General features: G+C 37.9%; 1 protein-coding gene across 1 annotated transcript in view; it reads right to left on the reverse strand.

Moving 5' to 3' along the window:
• Nucleotides 1-635: 635 nt before the first annotated feature.
• The window catches only part of LOC140953728 (uncharacterized), a 24,678-nt gene continuing 6,566 nt past the window's right edge, over nt 636-18,747 (reverse strand). The window contains exons 4-13 of the mRNA XM_073403128.1: nt 18,509-18,674; nt 10,728-10,849; nt 8,826-8,987; nt 7,904-8,278; nt 6,934-7,268; nt 6,284-6,563; nt 5,146-5,281; nt 4,187-4,304; nt 2,544-2,631; nt 636-778 (exon numbers count right to left, since the gene is read on the reverse strand). Coding sequence (XP_073259229.1) covers nt 741-778; nt 2,544-2,631; nt 4,187-4,304; nt 5,146-5,281; nt 6,284-6,563; nt 6,934-7,268; nt 7,904-8,278; nt 8,826-8,987; nt 10,728-10,849; nt 18,509-18,674 — 1,820 coding nt within the window. The 3' untranslated portion in view covers nt 636-740. The remainder of the gene's footprint in view (nt 779-2,543; nt 2,632-4,186; nt 4,305-5,145; nt 5,282-6,283; nt 6,564-6,933; nt 7,269-7,903; nt 8,279-8,825; nt 8,988-10,727; nt 10,850-18,508; nt 18,675-18,747) is intronic.

Below are 18,747 nucleotides of genomic sequence, written 5' to 3' on the forward strand. Positions count from 1 at the left end.
TTTTAACCATCTCTGTAGGAAGGGTGATTTACCACCCCTCTCAGAAATGCTAGAAACATTTGGCACTGACATTATTAGAAATTTGTAGCTAGAATCAAGAAATTGCCATATGAGGACATGCACCCTCACCAATAATACCACCTTAGAAACCCCTGTATGCAAAACTGCTGGCTACACCCCTGGTGTGCCAGTACTCTTACGGCTCACTCGAACACCACTGATGTGAAAGTAATACCGTGATAAAATAGGGATAAAAAAGCCTTAAGGGATTATTTTTTCTGCATTCCGACGTAAAACATTTTAATAGAAACATCAAATTATATTTTTTTTAGGGACGACAACGAGTTTTGTGGAATTCTTTGCTTTACCGTTGACGATCTGTTATATTTTATTTCAATGGTTTTCATCTCGTCTTTGTTGTTTCTCCCTCCATACGAAGTTGACCGTTGTTGAATATACTGATTCCAAACAAAAGTGATGATTATAATATAAGGATGAGAGGGGGGCCATTGTTACGTCCATAATACTCAGTCAACTTGAAATAGTTTAAGTGTAAATTAAAAATAAACAATTTAAAAGCTGCCTCCTTGTTCTTAAGCATTATGCATAATAAAGAGTACGCACAAAAATTGAGCTCCGTCAAATGTTAACAATCTTTTATTCAATCATTTTAAATGCTGTGGTTCGTTTTTATAACAATCCCATTGCTCTATGCTGGTTGAGTTCGACTCCGCTGACCTTTAAGCTTCAGTTGATTGAGTTGAGGTAGTTGCTCTTGCTACAAACCAAAACACAGCAACATGTTAACGTATATAGAGAAAGAATTTAAAGCTGTTCGTTATTGCGCAATCTTATCATTTCATAGATTAGTAACAAAAACCATTTTTGCAACATTAACCTTATTTATAGCAAAGGAACACATTGGGGACCACAATGGGGGCGGGGGGGGGGTAGCCCTATGAGTCCTCAACTACATCAACTAGTGCTTACTGCTTTTTACCTTTATCTAGTCAGAATGTTCAAATGTTCTTATCCTGGTTTATTTGCCTATTAACCTACGGTTTCTCCCTTTTTTGTTATGCATTTGTCTAGGTTGACCAGTCGGTTCAGAGAGGAATGAGTTTGTCACTAGCCTCCGGATAGGTTCCTAGTACAACACGAGTAACCTGACGGTAAACGCACTAAGTGAATGCCAATTCCCTTGATATCATCAGAAATCTCTGTTTCCTATTGGTTGTGTTTTCTTTTACTAGGACAATTTTGAATTAAAAAAGATAAAGCAGGAAAATTAATTCCGGAAATAAAGTGAAAACACTTCCTCTTGTTTTAGCTTAAGTTAAAAAGGCAAGCTGTTTTCACAATCAAAAACAAGGGATTTTCTCGCCTTTACGACTGGAAATTCAAGCAGGGTTACACTACCTCGCGAGATGGTATAAACTTGTCCTGATAAATGCCGCAGCCAAACAATTGGGTCGCGCGTAGTGACAACCCCGTCCCCAGGGCTTTTCCCATTTTTTTAGGGAAAAGCCCTGGGGACGAGGTTGGCGTAGTAACAGACGCCTGCCAAATAGTCTGGGAATAATATTTGCCAGACAATCGCCTCGTAGTTGAGCTTTAGAACTTCAACATCGGAAACGATTCTTGGAATCGTTTCTTTCGATTTACAATCGCTTCGACCCCATTGGATTCTGTAGTTCCTAGGCCAGATCCGTATCTTTTTCAGAGCGCCGGTATGTAGAACTATTTACCGCATTACAACCCATCACAAGTAGTTTCACTTCCATTTATGCCTCGTCCGTCTCCCTTTAAAAACAGCAAGACATAAGCCTCATTCGCTGAGTGAAACTCCTTCTCCTTCGCAAAAATACTGCGAGAACAATCACAAGAGAAGTCATTACAAGCGCTTCGTCACCAGCCATTTTTGAATCCTCAGATTTAGCGGCTTAGATTGTGGATAAATTAATTTTACAGTGAAAACGGTTGACTGTCACGTTCAACTTCTAGAAGTTGGTTTGTAAACAAAACCCTAGAAAGAATGTTTAGCTAATAAATCGGCCTAGCTAAGGAAAACACAACCTCCTTTACGAGGCCGAAATTTTCAAATAATTATATTCATTCAGGTCACAGCCGTCTGATATCAAAATATGTGGAACCAGAAACACAGACGTCTGATTAACTGCAAATTTTCTGGATGTTGATTTGGTTTTTACAATGTTTTAATTTGAACATTTTAAACGTCTTTTCCGGGGTATTAAAGAAAAAACACACTCTCACGCACGCACAAAGCACAGGGAAAAACCAAATAACTCCATTAATGACGTCATTTCCATGCCTATACACTCACAGAAAATAGCCCTCCACCAATAAGCGCTCGAATTGCTCAGTTGTAATGAAATATGAAAATGCCAAATTGCTCGCTTAGAATTAATTTGATGTTATTTATAACAGTTGTAGTGTGCTTTTGCAACTTACCTGACAAATTTTGCAAGAAACAGCGCTTTACTTTGAACGAATTGACACACTAGAAAATTACGCCGACTTACCAGAGTAAGAGTTGCCCGACGGCCAGGTAGGAATACGACGGTCGTTGAACTGAGCAGTAAATGTTTGGCCCCCCTTTGTGACTTCTATCTGATGATATATAAACGAAACAAATGTTTTTAATACCAATCATTTGTAGCGGAGCTCCACGCGCGCACTTCGCCGAGCCTCATTGCTACCCCCATCCAAACGTACAGACTCTGTGGGAGGGGAGCGGAAGTTGGAAAACAGCCCGACTGGGAGGTAGATAACGCTCTTTTTTGGCGGGAAATCGCGCTTCTAGACCATGGACTGTGCGCGTTTTTCTTGACGGGAAATAGCATGACTCTCGTCGCTTTGAAAAACAGGTTTCTTTGTTTTCCAGCTTTTTCATAACAAAGGGATTTACAGTGCTAAGTTTGAAGCTTAATTGCAAAATCATTACTAGTTATATCAACAAGCGCGAGAAGAGTAAATATAACGTGCAGGAGACGGAACTTAAGTGATGAGCAACGGAAAGAAAACGGCAGAGAGTATTTTTGGCGGTAAATCTCATGGCCACCCGGACTTTAAAAGAGAAGAAAAAACAACAACAACAACAAAGCCGAGTCTTTCTTAAGACTAAATTAAGATTTCCACATAAACGTGGAAAAGCGAGATGAAAAAAGGAATAAAAAAACATGGAAACCAATTTTCAGTTTTTCTTCAATTTGTTGGAAGAAAAACATGAAATTTTATAGCAGCGGTGAGAAAATGAGAAATGGTAGCGGCCACCAAGGTGAAAATGGGCGGCAGTGAAGAGCAAGCGAACAGGAAGAAACACAGCATTTCCTCCATAAAACATGTAACTGGGAAGTATCACGTCTTAGAAACGCAAAAAAAAGTGTGCTGCTGGAGCAAAGTTTTTTTTTGCTAATTACCCCATTTTTTGTTTTTTTTTTGTAACGATCTCGTTGTCTTCACTGTTTCTTTAGCATTAAACGATTTTATATTTTGTTGGAGAGTAAACTATTAATATTACAGAGAGCTATATATACCTTTTGTTTGTTCTTTTTTTTCGCCCAAAGAAACAAAAGATATATATATTTTCGAAATGTCAACCGCCGTTTTAAAAACGAGTGTATATATATATTTAGTATATACACACTCAGTGATCTTGGTGATTTGAGCAATCTGATTGGTTCGCTATCTCGGACTATTCAACAATATTCACCTCCTAGCGAGTGGATAATGTGTGAGCTAGGTGTTTTTCCCATTTTTTTTAGAGAACGATCTTTTAAAAGTCGACAAAACCCTGGGTTGACTTTTTTTAAGGCAAGAAAAGACTTGGAAGGATTCAATACGGCGTTTTTCAATTTACTGTAGCTGAGTTTTGTGCTCGATGGATTGTTTACAACTCCCGTGTATTCGCGAAGAAGAAGAAGAAGAAGAAGATTCAACGAGAATTTGTGGACCTTTTTGATAAAACAATTATTCCACTCGCGCTTGTTGGATATGAGATGATTATAGCCAACTCTGCGCTACGCGCCTCGTTGGCTCTCTATCATCTCATATCCAACGCGCCCTCGTGGAATAATTGTTAAATATACGCTAAACATTAAAGGTGCATTTTAGTTTCATGTTAAGCTATATAACACTACTTTTACAAGAAAAGAGATCTCAGTACCTTTTTGAGTGTCCAGCCTCGATCTTGTGCCTGGACTTTCCTGCTTGGCATTAAAATAATTGTCCTCACAGATCCCACATCAAGATCAAAAAAATCTGCTTTTATCACGTGTAGGGTTCTGACAAAAATAATAATTAAACAAAATGGACAAACGAAAAAAAATGTTTTTCAAATAATTTCACAAAATAACTTCTAGAACAGCAGCAAGTGTTAGCAAGTGCTCAGGGGGGAATCTCTTATAACATAGGAAAACGACAATCCGTTTTTCTATACTGACATGGATAACAAAACATTACTCCCTTTTTCTAATGCCATGGACAATGTATAAAGGAAAACGAAAAGCGACAAGCAACATTTAAATCTGTCGGTTTTCGAATAGATTGTTTTCACTGTCACACAACAAAAAAATAAACTGGAAACCGTCCAGTGGAAGAAGCCAAGAAAATGAATTTTGTAAAAGACTAACATATAAACAATTTGTCCAAGTCTTAGGTCTTTGTGGCCCACAGTTTCCGAGTTATTTGCCGAAACGTTTCACGTACCTTTGTAGAGCTGTGTATGGAGACGTTCAAAGTTCAAATTGCTGTATTTTCGAAATGAAACATGCTACGGGAATGTAAAATTCTAGAAAGATTTATTTCATTGTTTATCTTCAACCTAGTGTACATGTGAATAAGAATTCGTAAAACCTCGCTATTTTAAATTTACAAGTTGATGACACTGTGTAAACCATCTATAACCTAAGAAAAACAGAATTAAGAATCCGGTTTTCAAATGTCATAAAGAAACTAAAAGCATGTTGAAAGGACATTCAAATCCGTTTTTAACGCCGTCAAAGGAAAACAAAAACAACAAAAAAAATGCTCGAAAACGGTTACATAAGATGCCGTTTTAGTGAGAGTATAAACAGTAGAATGTGTTGATGTAGAGTTAATTACTGCAAAATGTAAGAGTCATACCCCTCCGTGACTTGTGTTGTGTCGATTAATTCTTGATCTTCCGTTTTTTGGTTATTTTGTCCTTCAATCCTAACAGTCAGCTTGTATTCGCTGTTTACGAATGTTTGTGGAGTAAAAACTTCGACTGTGTACTTCTCTGTTAGAATTAAGAAAAATAAGTACATTACATGAGCATCCATTGCCCACTGACATTGCGCGAACATGTAGTGGACATCATTGCTCATCTGTCTCTTTAATTTTGTGAGGCAATTTAAATTGTCATAATGTGGCTAGCTGAATTACTAATAAGCATTAAAAGTGATGCAGGGATACAAGGCGATCGAGCTGGCAAAAAACAATGATTTAGAACCACAAGAACTAGCTTCGGTAAATTTTATTTGTATGTGCCTTTAAAGACACGTATCTTTAGGGGCAGTTTAATAAACCAAAGCCAGAATCACGTGCTGTTTTTTACGTTTTTGAAATTCATGGCACTAAATCAGGAGCCCTGCATGCACTAAATAAATTATATCTATTTTGAGTAGCCAATCGGAGCCCCGGCAACAAACACTATCCCCTGTTCTGCACATACTTTATGTAAAGACAGAGTTGCAAATTCCCCTAAGACCTTCATTGGCAAAACAAAACATACAAGTTAAGGAGGTCTATTGATGCCAGTCTCTTTCTTACGTTTACAATGTGTAAGCGCAATCATTGAACCGATTACTGTACCACTGTCAGCTAACTCAAGCTGACTACTTGCTATTTCCCCGTGAAGAGCGCACTCTGCTGAGACAATTCGACCAGGAATCAGGTAGACGGAGAACCACGTTGTGGATGTGCTACCTCCAAATCATTATTTATTAAATTTTATCGTATTATTTTCTTTGACAGAAAAAGAAAAATGTGTCCTCGCCTTATATAGCACAAAAGATGACCAATAGATGATAGGGATACTGGAACATTTTCAGATTTTCTGATTAGATAACCATTGCTAGGTATCGTGCTGAAATACAATGTTTAACAACAAGTTAGATCAAAATTTGGGCCAAAAATTATTTTCTTTAGTAGTTCGCAATTAAAAAGGGTAAAAAAAAAGTTATCCATTTTACTCTTTCAAAAATGGATCATCTAAATTTCAATTGAACTTGTGACTTACCCTTACAGGCCACCAATCGTTTCACCTTATCCGCAAGCTGATCTGCGATATTGTTCACGTTTGAAGTGCTAAATTCGGTGGTTATGGCATCGTCTGGTTTCGACACAATGACTTTAAGATCTTGTAGTCGTTTTGAATTGTCAGAGTTGGAAATAAGAGCACCAGCGACTTTGATCTTCCTTGTGTCTTTCATTAATTTTTCTACATCTCGAAGCTTGAAGGTATCTATGATCCTGCCTCTCCTATTCTCGCTGTTCCCATCTGAGAAAAGCACTAGAACCTTAAGCAACATAACAAAGCATTAATATTTTGAAACTGATTACGGAAACCAGTGAGCTGGCTACTGAGTTGTTTTTGTGTCAAATTGTCTTATGGGACTCCTGTTTTAGAGACACCCGCCTGCATCTTTATTAGTTGTTACAAATATCATTATTAAATTCATCCCATGCTGCAATTGAACACCACACCAACCCAGTCTCAAGCCGACTATTCGGAATGCTCCTATGTCCTATATGTTCCAGAAAAATAAAACGTGGAAAGAGGCAATCAAGGATCTCATCAACTTAGAAGGAGGGCGATACGCAATTTATTTTTGGTGAAGAAAAAGTGTATAAAACAAAAGAAAAACATAACTTTTAAGTAAAACTTACCTTTTTGTTGTCAGTTGGGCGACTCTGAAACTCCTGTGTGGTTTGATCAAGAATAGGTCTTAACATGTTTTTGTCTCCGTTATTTCGCTGCTGTTTGGTTTTATTAAACAATCCATTCATGTACGAAAGTGTTGTCGCCTTGTTGCCAAAGGAACTGATGTTTAAGTGCTCAGCGTACATTGCAAATGCAAAGTTGTAGGTCACAGTTGTATCATCGTCTAGAACAGAGAGCAGTCTTTCCGCTACAGATTTTATTATTTGAGTTGTCGATGCTGAAATTTTCTCACTGTCTTGTGCCAGAACAATCACATCTGCCGTGATGCTGCAATAGTCGTCTGTAAATAATTATAGAACGAGTTATTATCAGTAGAGACAAAATGAAACACGCGTGTTCGCGTAATTTTTAATACATTTTTCATAGGTCTTTATAGCATCATGTCATCTCATATCCTGTCATACCACTTTAAATCAAATCATTTCGTATAATATCATGTATTGTATAGAAAATTGGAAATTTTTGCAGCATCAAATACCAGAATCATGTTTAAAATAGTAGAATGTGATATGCCTTAACATTAACAGTTACATTTACGTGTCATTATTCCGAAGTCTTTGTATGTAATTAATGACCCGCCTTGTAATTCAGTTTATGCTGCAAAAAGGTTGAATAAACGATTATTATTATTATTATTATTATTATTATTATTATTATTATTATTATTATTATCATTATTATAGCTTCTCAATATGGTTGATTCGGTGGAGGAGATGCGGTTTTGTGGGCTCGGGATTTCCTGAAAAGAGGCGCACTGAGGCATTCTAATATCATGTAACAAATGTCATGTATCGTCACAGTGGCATCCTTAATAAAAAAAATGTGACTTTGTTTATTGTAATCCCCAGGCGTTAAGAAATTCGATTGATGGAGTTTTTTAAGGCTAAATGTGTACACGCAATTTCTTTGTGTTACCTTTAGGTATTTCACAAATAAAGGCTTTATGAGGCTGATCTGCCAGGTTTTTAAACAGGCCTTTTGTGCTTGAAGAACCCTTCGTCATTACAGCCACGTTTCCGTCACCAGATGGCTGGCCTGCTTGCCATTTGCTGATTGTCAATGATTGGCTATTGACCCACTTCCAAACTGTTTGCTCTTTTTTCAATCCTATATGCCATTCCGCGATAGCACGCGCTTGAATCTCTTCATTAATAAATTGCCATTCTTCATCAGTTTCTATAGAAACAAGGTCGCCTTCTTTACTCTGGCAGTTGTTTCGGTTCTCGGTCCATGTTTCTCCTGACTCGGTAAATGTGTAGCAGGAATCTTCAAAGCATATCTCATTGTTTTCTACAAAACAAAAATAGTGGAAGTACCAGAAAACGTTTCTAATTTATCAGTGCTTAAGTTAAGGAAAAAATAACTTAATAAGCCCCCCTCCCGACCCCTAATTATTCTTCACTAATCAATAATAGACTGTAGTTATTAATCAAGATCATAAAGCTTCGTGTGGACTGATCCGGGAGAGTTTATTTACCAACAGGAAGTTCGGATTTGATTCTGATCCTCGGCTGCATGACCTAAAACTTCTTGTACTTGAGCTTTTTCACTTTGTTCATGTTTATCCGTCTCAAACTGGAATATTTGACACAAGCCGATTTGTTATTTGGGTATTTTCAGTACGTGCAAAAGCGATTATTTTAAATTTAAGATCCCTTTAATTAAATATAAAAAATATGTATCTTTTTAAACTAGGGATATTCCCCTCAAAGTATCGCTAACAGTTCTTTATATCCAATAAGGGCTTATTTTAAGATTGTAGGACTGGCAGAATGTAAGGATTAGTTTTGATGAGGAGGGGGGAGGATGTGATTTTGAAAATAAAATGAGCCCGTACCTGAGGAAGCGCAAGTATTACTTTGTGCCCATCCGCTGTATCTATCCAAGTCCCTCCCGTACTGATTAAAGCATCGAAACATTTCCATGTCACAGAGACAAACAGCGTGACTGCAAGTCGCTCTTGCACCTCTTTCGTTTCGCGGATAGCGGTTTGGTGTAGCTGCATGAACAAAAATTAAATACATTTTACTCAACATGGAATTTCACGTGCTTACATGGGTTTCAACTGAAGCTTTTCTATGGAATTTCTGTGGTAAGTTGCTCCATTCGCGGATGCAATGGAATGAACAAGTTAATCCCGGATTGGTTATCCTGGAAATAACGTGATTTTAGCCACCAATGAAAACCGCCCCCACAAGTGGGTCGGTAGTATTTATCTTTCGAGCCTCCCTTAGATAATTAACAATTAAAGAATGAGGCTGAGTATCTTATGAAGAATTATGGAGATCGAGGAGGGTGTTGTCCGTCAAGGCCGTAGGCCGAGGCGGATAACACCCTCCGAGATCTCCATAATTCTTCATATGATACGAAAGCCGATTTCAATAATTGTTTTATTATTCATTCAAAATAATTACGAGTTTAAAAACATAGCTAAAACAAGCTTACCTGCATCGATGTTAAGTTCATCTTCGATAGTTCACGTTCAGGTTTGTCCAGCTCCGCAAATATTCTCCAAATAGCAGATGTCGCCCTCCGAGTTGTCTTCTTGCTGTTTTTGCTATGTTTTTTGCTATTATTACGCCTAGTTCCGGCTGTAGTTTTTGCTCTTAAAACGAGTGAAGTGTCCGCCATTTCTATTTTCTCGGCCAAAATAACTCAGCCTCGTTCTCACGGTGCCTTAACCTGTAAGAACGCTGCATTTTTGACGTAATTTCCTCGTTAAAGTCAAAATTCTTCCAAATTTGGTCATCAGTAACTGGTTATGGTGAATTATGCGTGTACTTTTAGCCAATCAGAATTGGGGAAATATTTTGAATGAATAATAACTTACATCAGTTAATGCACATTCGTCAATTTATGTCATAGATAAGTTATCAAGGCTTGTTGACCCAAAATGAAACCTTTTCTACAATTTGACTAACAATAGACGACTGTTTAACTGTGACAATAGACGGATCGAAACGCACCAATTACTGATTACGAGTCTTCATAGCCAATAACATCACGGCTTAACTGACAGACGACCAATAACATTACGACGTAATTGACCAATCAGATCAATAACCAGAGTATAATACCATCAAATGACGTGATGCAACTCACTTTGACTCTGAAGATGACTACCGCACAGGTTGTCGAAACGTCAGTCACTGTCAACAACAACAGTCCTATTCAGGAGTACGTTCACCCGGACGATCAAACTCAACCTACTTTTGAAATGACCCCTGGGTTCAAACCTTTCACAGTTTTATCAGTAATGTTGTGACAATTAAGACAAGAATTGTGTTTATTTGTTCAGGATGTCACTGACAAGTTTAATTGGAGCAATCGTCGAAAAATGTCCCTCAATTCATCCGACAGATTTCTTCTTCAGAAGAAGAAAGAACGCACATTACTTTTTTTAATTAAAAGAGAAGAAAATAAATCAAAACATCACAATCAAAATAAACGTTGCAGGTCAAATTTGATTTCTGGTTAAAATTGATTTAACATAGGTTGATTCTCAATTTCCTTTGTTTCGTAGCCCTAATTCATGGTAATTAGGCCTAGGAGATAAAGGAAATTGAAATTCAACCTACATGTAGGTTAAAAGAATTTAAACTGAAATTAAATTTGACCTGTAACATATACATAGACGAGTAACTCTCGTGGAAACATCATATCAATCAAGTTACATCACTGAAATCTTGTCAAAAGGCCTGAATATTTTTCCACGTTTAAAAACATTATATTAACTTACTGCATCGTTGGGTGTCAGTATTGTACCGGTATGCCTGGTCGACAAACTGCTGTGCATGACCCCTACATTTTCCTCCGTCACTGGTGAGTGCAATCTCGCAAAAATCATGAGATTTGCAACAGCTAAAAGAAAATTGAACATAAAATCGGGTAAGACTAATCTATGGAACTGCAGACCGCGGAACCTGTGGAACCTAAAGAAATGACTGCTTTATTACAACTGGCTTTAGTTAACGTGATAAAATAATTGGTTACGATCAATTATAACATTGATAGACTGTTCACAGTCACTTTTTTCCGTAAGATCGTTGAGATCGAGCACTCATGATCACCTTCACTGGCGGTCCTTTTGTAGTTGGACTCAAATACATCGAGAGGGAGGGCCTCGGGGTGCCCAAACCGTCCCCCTCCCTTTAAGTAGTTCAAGGTAGACCCGATCAAGATGGCCGCCTGTGGCGCCCATTCTCGACGATCTTGCGGACAAATAGCGGACTTTGAACAGTGTATGCCGGTAAGAGTATAACATTAATCGAGAGCTCTGGTCAAGAGAGGTATATATTTCAGGATAGTAGCACAAAGTTGGGAGGATGAGAGAATATAAATGTGTTGGTGGAAAATATAAGATATTGAGCGAGTGGCTGGGTGGTAACCGACAACTAGAGGGAAACGTGTGGGTGAGTCGCTTGTGTGAGCGTGTGTGATATGGGACACGCTGTATCTCCTGTTTGAGGAGACCGAGATTGTATCCACGTCTGTTACGGTATTCTGCTTGTGTTAATTCGTTACAACGCAGTTTGAACTTCTGAAGGAACATATACGTCGTATTCTCAGGGCAAGGCTGAATGGAAAAGCTCGTTTAGTGTGTAAGATGTGACTGATAATGAGCGTAAAAGGTACTGATGTTCGTCTGCGGACACCTTGACGTAGAGGACGTAGCGAAAGGAGAAAGATTTGAATGAGCAGCTTGATATAAATTTAATAGTGGGATAAAGGGGTAAGAGATTAGGTAAGAGATGGAATAATACTTTTATAGTAACAATGAATTTGAGGAAGTCTCAAAGATTCTGTGTGTATAGTGGATGTAACATGATGTAGAGCGGTCACGAGAGGTAACGGCAGGCGCCAATAATACCCTCATCGTTCTCTCATCCTACCGTGTTTTTTTAAAAAAAACTATACCTCTTGTTTCCTTTCGACGACTACTAAGAAGCCGGAAGTCCGCGATTCGAGGAAAATAAATTTTGAATACGAGCAGGAGCTAGCTTGTTTTGGACATCATACATAAAAGAAGAAACAGATTCGACATAAAGAAAATGAAGGGGCAGGATATTGAGATTAACAAAAAAGGAATAGCGTGTTCACACTTTGGAAAAAAGGTTATTTAGCGTATAGCCCGCTCTTGAAGGAGAAGAAGCTTATCCAATGTTGACTGTGACGCTTGACCCCACGTGCTAATTCCATAGGTGAGGTAGGGCAAAATAAGAAACTGATATAACCTGACAATAATAGAAAGGGATACAAAGTGTCTCAGTTTAGCTATCATGCCAATGGTCTTGCTAATTTTTAGAGCAATTAGATCAATATGACCTTTCCAGATAAGGTTCTTGTCAATAAGTATGCCAAGATATTTTACATAATCTTTACATTCTAATGGTGAATATGACATTAATTTTATCGTTGTCAAAAATATTTAACGTTGGTTAAAATGATAGCTTCTTTCTATAATTTTGACATATCACATAATTAGATTTCTTAGCATTTAGAGTTAGTTTGTTCGCTGTCAACCATTCGCAGAGTTTGTTTAACTCAACATTTACTTCTAATTCTAGGGGTTTAAGGTTGTTATTACTGTACAAGATACTGGTGTCATCGCAAATAAATAAAACTTGAACTTATCTAACAGTCTGTGATATCATTTATATACAACAAAAAAGTAGAGGCCCCAGAACGGAAACTTGGGGGACGTCGCAATCCGAGGGAGCCTTTTCAGCCATGGGGGCCTATATTAGTTGTCTGTGAACCCAATTTAAGATAAGAAAAGGACCAGTTGTTAAGCATCCCTCTTATTCCATAATGATGTAATTTCTGCAGAAGAATTTCACAATTTACTTCATCGAATGCCTTCTTTAAGTAAATAAAGATGCCACAGGTATACAACTTATTAGTATATACACACTCAGTGATCTTGCTGATTCAAGCAATCTGATTGGTTTGCTATCTCGGACTATTCAACAATATTCGCCTCCTAGCGAGTGGATAATGTTTTAGCTCGGTGTTTTTCCCATTTTTTAGAGAACGATTTATTAAAAGTCGATAAAATCCTAGGGTTGACTTTTTAAAGGCAAGAAAAGACTTGGAAGGATTCAAAATGGCGTTTTTCCATTTACTGTAGCTGAGTTTTGTGCTCGATGTATTGTTAATAACTCCTGTTTATTCGCGTAGAAAAGACGGTTTCGTGAAGCAAATGTTTGCAGATTTTCTACGTTTCAAGTAAATAGGAAAATGAATAATGCTACATGAAGACGACGTCTCACCTCAAGCAACCAAGCCGCCATTTTTGTCATCACTTCATGCGAAGAACGACACAACAAACCCTTTTGGCTATAAACGTGGTGAGTCAACAGAAAACAACAAAGCTCTACTTTTCTTCTCAGGTAAGGAAACAATTCAAACTTTTAACGGTTCCATTTAAGCCATTACACTGTTGTTTGCAAAGAGATAAACTTGTGAATTAACATGTTTGAAAATTCTGCAAAGATCTATTTTTAAACTTTCGCGTGATTTGATCCGTCAATCAAATCGTACTTTTTAATGGTTTCCTCCCTGATTTTGTTGAGATCACTTCGTGTGTATATACTAAAACAAATTATTCTTTTCAATCTTGGCGAATAGTCAATTAAAGTATAAAATATATTTGCTAAAAGATAAGAGAGAATACTACTATCGGAGTTTAGAATAAGAGATAGACAGGAATAAAGACCAATGCATTCATGTGCTTTGGTGTTCGGAATAGACAGAATTTTGAATTGAACCTCGTACTGGATCACAGAGGCAGAAAATTTAAGGAAACTGGCTTGAAGAAAATAAACAGCTAAATAGTGTGACGATTGGGGCAACTTGGAAGATAGCTTGTTGTAAATAGATGCGAAATGACTATTAAGAACACTGGCGATCTGGGATGGGTCTTGTGTCTGAAACCACTATTGTCAGGTTTTTTGATTTTGCTGGCGAATTTACGATTCCCTCTTCTGTTAAGCAAACTATTGATTCATTCCCATGTCTTCTTGACACTCGATAAGTTAGTCTCAAAGTACTCGTGAAAGTACATTTTTTTGAATAGACGAGTTAATGTTAGGATATCATTTCTATATAATCTGTACTTCTCTGTATCGCCTGACAAAAACAGTTTATTCTTACTTTTTATTGATCATCTGACGCCTCTTGTGATCCATGGTTTTGAAAATCGTTTTTTCTTGCGTCCAGAAAGCCGGAATTTTCAAGGGTACATTGCACAGTCTGTTAAATTTATTGTAAAACGTCGAGGACATTTTATCTATGTCTTGATGAGTATCTAAACAGTGTAAAGTAATAATATCCCAATTGATTTGAGTGAGTTCAATATTAAAATTTTCAGGTGAAGAATTAGAATAGTCCCGCACTTTAGGTGAAACAGATAGAACTCGACTAGTCGGGTGACGTGAAATACAAAACTTAGAAAAACAATCGGTTAAATCGGAGTGGCAGATGTATTGCGTACGCGAGTGGGGGTAGTTGGAATTAGATGGAAGCTTTGTGCAAACATTAAGAATCATTGTTTTCACGCAACAATAGCCTGTTAGCTTTTTGCTTTACCTTAGTTTGGTTTCGCTTTCCCATCAGAAATAGAAAAACAGATCCATGTTTAGTTGATTAAATCACTCACAAATTACTCTTTCACTTTTTGTGCACGAGATCCTTGGGCTGACGTGGTCGCAGAGCGGTGAGATCGCTGATCCTGTTAAGCTTAATAACTCTCGACGCATCATTTTGGCGTAGGTAAATAGCGGAATTTTTTAGTCCAGCAGTATTTATAGTTATTAGCGGTCTTAAAGCGTTTGGCTTCGTACAGCAAATCTTGCAGCCGTGAAATATGATGGTCGTAGATGCCAATCTGGTGATCGAACCGGGTGTCAAGTCCAGGTCGGCAGCGACCACATTGTTAGTCGCTCTTATTGCCGACATGACTTCTGTTTAGGTAATCGCCGGACAAATTTACAAATAATAGGATTCGGTCTGCTGGCCTGAGCTGATTTTGCCGGAACCTGGTTTACGATGTCGTTATTCTGATTTGTGATATCTGCTCCAACGCATGAGAATATAGCTTCAAACAAAGTGAGGGTGTGTCTTCGGGAGGCTCTTTCTGCCACTTGTGGAATGCCAACAATATTGATTGTATTGTATTGATTGTATTGATACCTGTACATCTCAAAAGAGTCGATAGCTTGAGTAATTCGATTGACTTGCGAAGAAATTGTGTCAAGCTTACTGGATAATCGTTTTATTTGGTCCCATATCTTCTTCCTTTCCTGCCGCGAGGTCATCATATTCGTCGCTTAAGAATTGCACGCCATGTTCTTGTTCCTCTTTGTTTTGTATAGTTAATTTCATGGACGCTACTCCAGCTCTCATTCCATTCCTTTCAACTTCGATTTAAGATCATCATTCTTTTTCCTTAGTGTTTTCACTGACATGAGGAACTTATAGTAGGGTTAGCTGGGCACCAAAACCGATGTAACGCTGGGGCAAATATTTTTATACTGAAATTCCTTTTTATCTGTTGCCTTACATCTTCGCGATTTTCAGTACATCGATCATTTAAAATCTTGGAGAGATATATCGAGAACTTTTGTAAAGAATATATAAATTATTTCAGAACAAACCAAACGAGTTCTCAAGTGCATTTTCCGGTAATTTAGTCCCGTTAGTAAAATAGCAACTTCTGAATTTACTAGAAACAACCGCCTAAGAAAATATTATCTGCTATTTTGGAGAGACGAAACGACACTACTAAAACTGCATACACAACTGACTTATAAGCAAAATGAAAAACAATATTACAAGCACACTTGTAGTTCTGTTGTGTTGTTGTTCTATTGCATTTCTAAAAGGCTCGCTAAATTTAATAATCGATATTAACAAACTGCAAACAGCCGATGAGCGAGGACAACAGTTTTTCTGGTTCATTTTTAACAAAAAGAAAGGGCAAACAACAAGTCTGTTACCTTAAGACCAGCAGCACTAGATTTTATAATAATGCCTACAAAAATTTCCTAACAACGATGCGTACGTCTAATACTTCACAGCTGGAGATTGAGGTTTCTTTCGCAGTGAGCCTCAGCTTCCGTACCCCGTTCAGAAAGATCATTCCCGGCTAAACTTTCAAATGAAACCAGTTTTAACATGGACAGTATTGAGACTTGCACGCGTTCGTTGGTAAATCCAAAGGCACATTAGGGACCTTAATCAACGTCACGGAGACGACGACAACAACAACGTCAAAAAACAATAAAAAAATTGGTTCTATAAGCAAAACACTGCTCTGTACGTGCATCACGCTTTTTAGTACATTTCTTTGACGTCCACCGCGCGACTACGTCGTGAAACCTCCCAATGCGACGTTTTATGGAGGACATGGACAGACTACGACAAATTACCCCTTCTCTATTGAACATGGATAAAGTCGTTAAGAATTCAACTCTAGGAAAAGTCGCCTACATTTGACGACTTCAGCGGTTTCAAATAGACGCGATAAAGTTTGAAAAGACCCAAATTCATTTTTTAGTGATGTTTTCACCACAAATGTATAGCACTGGCCACAAGATCTACACTCACTGAGGTGTGGAAGTGTGAAATAGTCTGACAGAATCAGGATATTGTCGCACTTTCCCCCAAGTCACGAATCCCATGACATTCTTTGCTTAGTTACACTCCTGTGTATGAAATGAGAATAAAGCGCAGTGGGAGTATTAGTTGGTTTTATTTCTGCAACTCGTTTTACATCTTTTTAAATGCTATTTTTACGTTTTGATAACAATTCTGTGACTAGAAGATATTAGCCTTGTTTTACTGCCATCTGTTTGAATACCCCATCATAAAGCAAGCCTACGTTTTCTCTGTCACGAAGTCCCCGTCTGTCCTTTATTTTCATTTATTTTTTTATTTTTTTAACTGAAAACTCAACAACGTCATCTCATCTATGGATTTTATGTTTGAAATTTTTCATCTTAATGAGCAATATATGAGGCTTCTTATTCTGGGTTTTCCTCTTTCCTATAGACCTATTCGGCTAACTCAATGTTGTACCCAATTCAAACCCTTTGGGAATAACAAGTTTTGTTTCAGGAATTTCCATATCATTTAAATGTGAATACCACATTATAAGGCAAATACCAACAGATTGACACAAAAGTTTGCGAGCAGACCTTCTCTTGGCTGTCAAGATATGCAAAAATAACAAGGCAAATGAACAGAGGACACTTTCTCTTTTTCATAATTTATGTTCAGCATTTACATAATCTTAGAGAAGAGGAAAAACTACGAAACAGTGGATATATGCCTTGATCTAACTATGATCAAAGCTGAAGCATACTGATAAGGATAAAGATTGGTTCAAAGGGAGATCGGGTTTCTTAACTTTAAGTTTCTTTCAACAGCTGGCATTGAAATAATGGTTATATCTTCTATTCAAAAAAAAAAAATAGTTCTTAAGGAAAAACGTAAAAAACGATACAGAAGTAAAACCAGGTGCTCATAAGGCGCACTGAGCTTCTCGTGACTCATGGAAAGTGCGACATTAAACTCAACTTGTCAGGCGATTCCATACTTCCACACCTCTGAGAAGTGTGGAACTAAGTAAAGAATGACAAGCGGTTCATTACTGGGGAAAAGTGCGACAATATCCTTACTTTGTCAGACTATTCCACACTTCCACATCTCTAAGAAGTGTAGAACTAAGTAAAGAATGACAAGGAGTTCATGACTGGGGGAAACTGCGACAATATCCCCACTTTGTCACACTATTCCACACTTCCACACCTCTGAGAAGTGTGGAACTAAGTAAGGAGTGACAAGGAATCCATGACTGGGGGAAACTGCGACAATATCCTTACTTTGTCAGACTATTACACTCATATTAGTTCCGTAAATCAAGCAAATTCTGAGAAGCTATGGACAATCATCTGTGTTTTCTGAATTTCCATGGCACATATGAATGCATATTTTCCTACCACAAGACCGTAAAACAATAAAAAAAAAAACAGCAAAATCTTCTCTCCTCTGACGGAGGATCATTTAGATCAAATGTTTGAGTCCTACATGTACAGCCACGCAAGGAATAAGGGCTTTTAACTTCCGGTGATTCCAACAGCCAATCAGATCCTGTGGCATTGTTCTAACAGCCAATCAGCGTTGCGGTCAAAATCCGGCCGCAATAGTACAAGCTTGTGAGACTTTGTATCCGGCCCAATTTTAGCGAGACCACGTAAGAGAGAATGTATGAGAATTGCTAAAATTGAACCTGATCTCAGGTTACATTCACAGTCAAAGCTACAACAGGAGCCTTTGACCATGAAAGATCAGATTTGGGCTACATCAGGAATTCAGTCTATATATGTAACCAGCTCTCTGTTTATATTAAAGCAAGGAACCATTAGAAAACAGCTTATTGAGGTGTTTTGGCCTAGAAGCCATTAAAATAGAATAATCAAGGGGTTATGGGCTCCTGTCAAGGGTAATTATACTTACAAATCAGTGTCGTCCACAGGATTTCCCGCGTTTCTACCTACTCCACACCAGCAACCGTAAGTGTAAAGACGAAGGGCATCCGCTGCAGTAAGTCCGAGGTCTTCCCTTGCCAAGGTTAGCAGCACACTTTGTCTAGAAGCCGCAATGGACTTTTTCGCTACTTTATCTAACAAATACAATTTTAACAATAACGTGTCGTTATTTTTCCGCTGCCGTCTGATTTTCACTTTGTTTAGGAC

Source organism: Porites lutea, chromosome 12 (genome assembly GCF_958299795.1).
Source record: "Porites lutea chromosome 12, jaPorLute2.1, whole genome shotgun sequence".
NCBI classification, from domain to species: domain Eukaryota; kingdom Metazoa; phylum Cnidaria; class Anthozoa; order Scleractinia; family Poritidae; genus Porites; species Porites lutea.